The 7,811-nt window shown below is 37.7% G+C and overlaps 1 protein-coding gene across 1 annotated transcript; it reads right to left on the bottom strand.

Moving 5' to 3' along the window:
- On the bottom strand, positions 1,716-7,688 carry LOC109845339 (E3 ubiquitin-protein ligase At1g63170-like). Its single transcript, XM_020414578.1, has 5 exons — positions 7,570-7,688; positions 5,664-6,571; positions 3,631-3,753; positions 3,259-3,553; positions 1,716-2,125 (listed from the first exon to the last, which is right to left on the bottom strand). The coding sequence occupies exons 2-5, from the start codon at positions 6,332-6,334 to the stop codon at positions 1,895-1,897; spliced, it is 1,320 nt and encodes a 439-aa protein (XP_020270167.1). The 5' UTR covers positions 6,335-6,571; positions 7,570-7,688; the 3' UTR covers positions 1,716-1,894.

The raw sequence follows: 7,811 nt of genomic DNA, 5'->3' as shown, positions 1-7,811 counted from the left end.
AGGATAACTATCGGGGGCCTATCCGCAATTGACCCCTATTTATGTGAAGATTGTAGTATTTATCTGGCAGTCCACGCTTCTCTCATCGTGCTTAATTGGCTTGCAAAGTTTTATTGCAAAGAGGTGAACTGGAGAAACTTTTCAGTGGACTGAGTCTACACGGGTGATGGTCCAAAGAGCAATGGACGCTTAGATTAATATACTTATCCCCAAATTCTCCTGTTTTGCACACTTATCCAAGGATCTGATGAGTACTTTCTCTTTGAATTGGTGATCCTATACGCCTGCCATACCGATGGAAAGAAATGTATTCATGTTCTAACTTCCAGTGCAATGACGGTGGACAATGAGAACTGTTATGTCAAGATATTCAGGGATCTGGGAAGTGAATCGTCGAAGATTGTGACGCTAGCTTCCTCCTCTCCGTCTACTGCTGCTCCAGCTTCTTGTTCTTCTTTTTCATCAACTCCAGTCTCATAAAATGGCTTTGGATAACAGAGCAGGAGACTGAATTGTTTCAAGGGGTACCAATATCCTGTTTGAAGATGTCAATCGAATCGATGCTTGTATGTTCTTCTACTCTATTGACTGCTTAATGTAGAGAGTTGGATGCATGAAAGCAGAGTTGAAGTCACCTGGCGTTTCTTGCGTCGTAATAAACTTTTTTTTTTTCTCCCCCAAAGGTGAAGTTGCTTTTAAGTCAGAAAATAGTAAACTCCAGTAAGCCTCGTCTCATTTCAAGAGAAGTGAGAAACCATTCAAAACTAGGGAAGGCTGCTCTTGTGACAAGATCAGCCGAATCTCTTTAAACTTCTCAGAAGAACTCAACAGTAGACGATCACACAACAAGTTGTGACAAGATCAGCCGAATCTCTTTAAACTTCTCAGAAGAACTCAACAGTAGACGATCACACAACAAGAAAGTATTCAGAAAACCTGCCATCATGAAACTTCTCAGAAGAACTCAACAGTAGACGATCACACAACAAGAAAGTATTCAGAAAACCTGCCATCATGACACCAATGGTGCCCCCGTGAGATTAGTCCTTGAATCACTTGACTTGGTGATTAATACGTTGGACTCGGTGCTTTACGTACTGAACCAAGGGTGTACTTTCTCAGTAGAAACCATTGACACACCATCAAGGCTATGGACCGGATCCACTAGATACTTTCTCAACATAAAATACAGTGGACATATTAACTGGATACTTTCTCAGTACATAACACAGTGAACGTAACAAATACCTGGGCAGTAACGAAGCAATTCCTGTGTGTTGCAACTGAAAGCGGCAGCATCAACGTGTAACTAGTGCTAATATCTCGTATTCAGGGAGTACTCTGGCATTAAGGAACCTTCACATCAATTAATAATTATGTTTGAACAACAAAGTATATGCTTCAGCAATAAATTAGTATTAAATAAATAATATATCGAAGAACGACTTGAAATATTCTACTTTACTTCTCCAGCAATTACAGCTCAACAGTTTCTAATACCATTCTGAGTACCACATGTGAACATTTTCATTGCCTCTCGGAATACATACTCGATAGATTGCAACTAGAATAACCTGTATAAACAATAATTTTCCCGCTCATTCTCTCATCACAAGCTCACTCTGTTATAAAACATCGGTCATGGCGCTCAAGCAGATCAATCAAAAAAAAAAAAAAAAAAAGAGGGGGGGGGGGGGGGGGAAAAAAAAAAAAAAAAAAAAAGAGGGTGGGGGTTGGGGGTGGGGGGGTGAAGTAAAGCAGAAAATGGCAAAAAAAGGGCGAAACCCTAATCCAATCTCCAACTACACTTTACATAGATACACAATTTGAGGGGATCGTGTAAGAAAACAATTTCACCAGATGTTCCTCAACTGAGATTCTTTAACGCCTACCGCTATTGAACTTGTTGGATATCTGATCCACTTGCAACTCTCCTATCACTGTGGCGTCGATCTGAGTTAGTGCTTGATGTTGAACTTGCAATTCCAACCTCGGACTTGCAAAGAGGGCACAGTGCATTTATCTTGAGCCACTTATCCACACATTCCATATGGAAGAAGTGAGTACATGGAAGTTCACGGAGATCGTCACCATCAACATATTTGGCCAGACAAATGCAACAAACCTGTAACAAGATAATAGTTCAGCTTTCTTGGCAATGATGTTTCTCACTTACGCCATCCACATATATGAGACTCATGCACCTACAAACTAAAAAGCCGAAAGGAAAATGCTTTGGAAGCTCAAAATTTTGTTTTTGAATACATACGATCAAATCAAAGTTCCACAACTCCAAATGTGACCACAATTTACAGACATTTGTGGGAGCTGAAAAGGATGAATCAGATTTCTTTTATGAACGATTTGAACTAAACAAACCACAAGTAACAAATTGAAAATTTTAAAAATAACCTATATTGTTATGCAATTGCATGTAGAGTCTCATCTAAATTTACTCATTTGGTTAATGATTGCGCTATTTCTATAATTAGTTTAAAAATTTGCAATATTTTGAATACTTTGCACTTATTGGTTATTACCAATTTCAGGATTGTCCTCTAACTCTTTATTCTGAAGTTTAAAATTTGAAGCATTTAGAATGCTTTTGTACTTATTACTAATTACTGATTTCAGGGTTGTCCCAGAACATTTTACCCCTAAAGTGCCATACCTAGTATGGTAGATGCAACTCTTTAACAACTAAAAAAATATCAGGGGTTATTTGACTGCTCTCCTGGTTCTACAGCTGTTTGACTGTTTCAGTTCTCTCCTTTTTTTTTTAATACAAAATTCACACAACTGACATTACAAAATATTCTGAAATAGTACTGATCTTCTTGTGTGATGGCAACAAATTCAACATTAACAAAATTACAATCCACAGGCTTTTATTATCTATAAACTGAATAATTACGTGACATTCAAAATCTGAATTTATGAACCTCCTCATGACGAATATGATAGTTCTACCAAAGTATAAATGTGTTGAAGAGAAAGATGTTGGGAAAGCTTTATAATATAAAATCACAATTTGGAAGATATTTTATAAAGTTGTGTACTGTTATAGATCCAATAACTGACAAGGAAGAATATTTCACTCTGGATCTGAGCTCTAACCCAAAGTAATTATGTCGGTTTAAGGTGTTGCAGCATTCAAACCAATTTACTGGCATGATAAGTGACTACGCATGAGGTAGCTTTAACAGCTTATTCGAGCATAGCTACACGTAATTAGAAGTAAATGTATTCGGAACTCACAGCATCTTCAGCTGAGATAGTCCGCTCCTTGTCAGTACCAGCAGCCAAGATTCCACCCTCAGCCTGGCTCTCCAAGTTATCGTCACTCTCTTCTGCATTTTCACTTCTCCTCGACTTGTACTTATAAGTTGGCAACAAGGCGATTACTTCAGAGGTCGCTCCTCTGTTCTGGCCAAGATCCTCTCTAAAGCCCATGATGGAAATTATACAGGGCAAGCAGCAGCATATCATTGCGCACAAAATAAATGGCATGGCATAACCAATACAGCTAAATGTGAGGAAAACTATACATAACCTGTGGAGAGGATGAGAAGATATATCAATGTGAATGAGATAATAAAAGAAAATATGGAAATTTGTATATGTCAATACCTGTACAAGTTGGGAGCATCAGAAGCAGAGTGCCCACCAAATACCCAGACATTTCCAACAACAAACCACACGGCAAAAAAGCAGTCCAGAGCCATTTTGAAGTGATCAACAAAAGCATTGAGCCTGAAAGCAGTAAGCACAATACTAACTCAAACGAAACTAAAAAAAAATCACGCAAATCCATGTGGAACCTAGAATCTGAGAGCATATAATTCATGTTGATATGTCTTGAAGAACACAAGATAGCAAAGCAACAACAAAAAAAAAAGTATCCTTTATCTTAGAAGCAGATTATGTATTTATACATGTCTTATTTTCAATTGAAAGTAAAACATGAAAATGCAACGTGACAGAAGATGCCAATCGGAATTCAAACACTTGCTCATATTTCCCTATTATCTTATGGAATAGAGGAGCTTAGTTTTACTATCGAGAATGCACATGAAGGAAGGAACAAAAGCAATCCCTGGTCACTGCAATTCCTACATCCAACCAATAACAGTATTGCAACAGCCATCTTGGATCCCAGTACTTTTCAGGGTTAGTAAGTTCATAGAGCCTCGGGAAATTGATATGTCCACAAAAACAGCAATTTCATTTATGGTGCATCTGTTTAGAACCTTGATATCTACAAAAATCATCAACAAGTATCGATTTTATTCATGACCTAATTCTTAGTATTTGTTCTGAAAATGATGATACAACACTGTGAACCTTTGACTCCAAGAAAAGCATATGTTCCCATGGATAATGTGAAGCAAAACCTTGCTCATTCACTGCAGCTAATCTAACACCTAAGATGGTAAGGAGAGGTGTTCGTTGCTTGTCATCAAAAAGTTGTATAATTAAACTAAGATACTGTGCCAGATCATTTGTAAAGTACTTAGCTACCCCAACCCAAAAAGAAAAAAAGAGCACACACACAATCCGGACTCCTATATTTCCTAAGATGGTAACAGGTTGAATCCCATTTTTTAAGCCTTCCTTTAAAGACACCAAATATTGCTAGAGAACTGCAGATGTCTACTTTTCTTGCAGTGCAAAAGATGTAGAGCTGGTTCTTAGAAGCAACAAAAAACCATGTAAATGATAAATCAATAACAAGTAAAATCTTCTTACAAGTCAAAGGCAAGTAGAACGCAATATTCTGGGTATACACCAATCAAATCTCAAGCATAAGATTACCCTCACAAATTTCATATATACTTCCCATCTTTCTAAGTATCAAATGGCTGACAGTAGCTAATTAGCTTTCAAATCCTCCCAGGTTGAAAAGCCATTGTTGCACAGTGCACACCCTACTGCATTCTGAAAAGATCCACCAATCAACAGCACACACAAAACATCAGGCTGAAACCCTTTTGATACCCCAAAATTTACATCCTTATAAAGCCAATTATTCTCATATCTAAAGTTTTTCAACTTCAACGATAGAAAAATCCCATGCTAGCTCATTCTTCACTAGATCAAATATATACTTGAAACCCTAGTCTAACCATTATATACCAATACTGACATTGTTTAGCCCCGAAATTTACCATGTAAATTAGAAATTATTAAAGCAAACTAACTTCTTTAGAAGAACCAAGTAAACCCATAGTAAACCTCTTCCTTTGCCATATCTTTACCAGTGGAAACTAGGCCTTATCAGCAGCATCAGCTGGTAAGATAGGACAATATTTTGGATGAAAGTCTGATTAGTGGCTAGCTCAATCAAATCTATTGAAGAAGACCCTTTTGGATTTAGAAACTACTCTTGATCACTTCTTAAGTCCAATATCGAGAAGATTTCAAACCAACCAATCACATATTGTTGTAATGTAGGTTATAATAAAAAGCATCTTGTCTACATGTAGATTTGTAATTGAGATTAATACCATCTGAAATTATTTTATTTTTTATCCATACTACTTAAAATAATGGCAAACATGCCAAACAGGAAAAGAAACAAAAGCATGTGCGTTGGCTTCTAGAGACTAATACAATACCACAAATTCTATCTCTAGTTTTGTCGCATAAAAAAGTAACAATACCTTGGACTTACTAAATTCCGTCCAAACTGTGAAGCCGATGATGTATTGTGACTGTTCTCTTCTTCCAGGGCTTGATTCACTGAAATGGCTGTGTAAGGTGTAGACTCAGGAGGATTGTTATGCGAAGAACTCTGACGCAAATGTGGAGAATCTTGGTCCGGTCCCTGATTATTGCGATGAATATAGCGCCAATAAAGGTGTGGAAGAGTGGCAAAACAGCCAATTGTATACCCAATGATCCATGCGAATAATGGGGCTTGCGGATTCTCATGCCTGGACAATGAGAGTACGACAATAGCTGCTATAATTTGACTCATATTGACAACAAGCTCAATTGAAATCCACAAACCCGAATTCAAAGGGCTTCTATGACGACGGGCATAATTATCAGCTCTCCTTCCAAAGGAAACACTTCTAGAATTAGCTGTTGGCGACACTGGAGAAGACTGCACAACAGGGACTTGTGAAGTCGTCAAGGATCCACCTTCATAATGTAATTCATCTGAACCATTGTGACCAACTCCATGTGACAATGACACAGAAGCGAGACCTCCCCTTCTTATATCAATTATATGTTCATTGGTGTTACCATTGCCTGATCGCTCCATCAACAAAGGGTGCCTATCAGTTTGACCTTCACTTTGAGTTTCCGATGAGGGAACAACAGCCATCAAAATCTGCCAACAGGACAGAGCATGGAGAAGAAAACCAAGTGTCCACTTCCCTAATCTTATCAAGCCGTCATTCAGACAGCTTAAGAGCAGCTTTATATGACACCAGGTTACATAACAATCCCCTCTTATGCAAAAGTATAACACTCTTATGGTGAACGAAAGTGATTGACAAACTTAAGATACTCTTTTCCTCTCCTCCTATTATAATTAGAGATATGTTATACTAACTTCAACCTGTAAAAGCAAAGAGAAAAAAATTTCACTTTTAACCCATCGGTGAAGACACTCAGTAGACGTGAGAGTAAAAGATTTAAGTAACAAGAAAAAAATGAACATGCTACATAGTTTTCCTGTATATTAGTATACAAAGAGAACATGAGCCCCCCCCCCCCGCGCGCGCGCGCACACACACACATATATAGCAGGGAACAAGTCAATATATATCTTTAAAGCACATCAAATGGCCCTTTCCACTGCATCAACACTCCACACACTTATGATGAGTGTTGACCGCGCGCGCGCGCACACACACACACATATATAGCAGGGAACAAGTCAATATATATCTTTAAAGCACATCAAATGGCCCTTTCCACTGCATCAACACTCCACACACTTATGATGAGTGTTGAGCGTCATAATTTTATAGTCTAACATGCGCCCACAGGTTGAACGACCTTTTCATGGGCGAAACTTGGAATCAAAGAGCAAAATATTTCTTTTAAACATATTGAACCTAAGTTGTCTGATAGCATGCCAAAGATCTTTCCCGATACACTAAAACTCTGAAGTTACAACGAGTGTTAAGGGCTACAGGTCCGTAGTCTAAAAAGACAATTCAGCGACTAGGGATACTAAGTGCCCATGCTCAATTATTAAAATGCAACAACTAATCCAAACTGTTAAAAAATTTCAAACTGATAAATATGACATCTATCTTTGAGATTTTAATCACCACATACAAAATAATGCACTCTAGTGAGATCAAAAATTTGGGGGGGAAAACTCACCTAACATAGGGTTTCATAAGCGGATCCCCGCAAAATCAATTAATATCAATTATTATAAACTGAGACAATTCAAATCAACAGAATAAACCCTTAAAACCTCAAAAACAACAGATCCGTTTCCAATTTCAGCTCTTTACCCCAATTTCAAAACCCTAAATCCCTAAATAGTAACAAAAAACTGGGTGTTTTTCGTGAAATCGATGTAAAAAATTAGATATTTACCGAAATCGCTATTGGAGGGGAGGCTTCGGGTGATCCCCATAAATTTTCCGCAAACTTTTTTTTTTTTTTTACAATTTTTGTTATTGAAATTAATAGCTTTCGATCTCCAAAGGAGCCGAGGAAAGGATACAGATGGAATTTCTATGTTTATTTAAATAATCTACTTTATCTATGTTGAATAGTACATGATCGAGCACAAATTTCTTAGCACCCAGATTATCGCCTTTGTAATCGTGGGTCCC

Source organism: Asparagus officinalis, chromosome 6 (genome assembly GCF_001876935.1).
Source record: "Asparagus officinalis chromosome 6, Aspof.V1, whole genome shotgun sequence".
In the NCBI taxonomy this organism is placed as follows: Eukaryota; Viridiplantae; Streptophyta; class Magnoliopsida; order Asparagales; family Asparagaceae; genus Asparagus; species Asparagus officinalis.
Note: the sequence above shows the minus strand (reverse complement) of the source record. Positions and strands in the feature narration are given on the sequence as shown.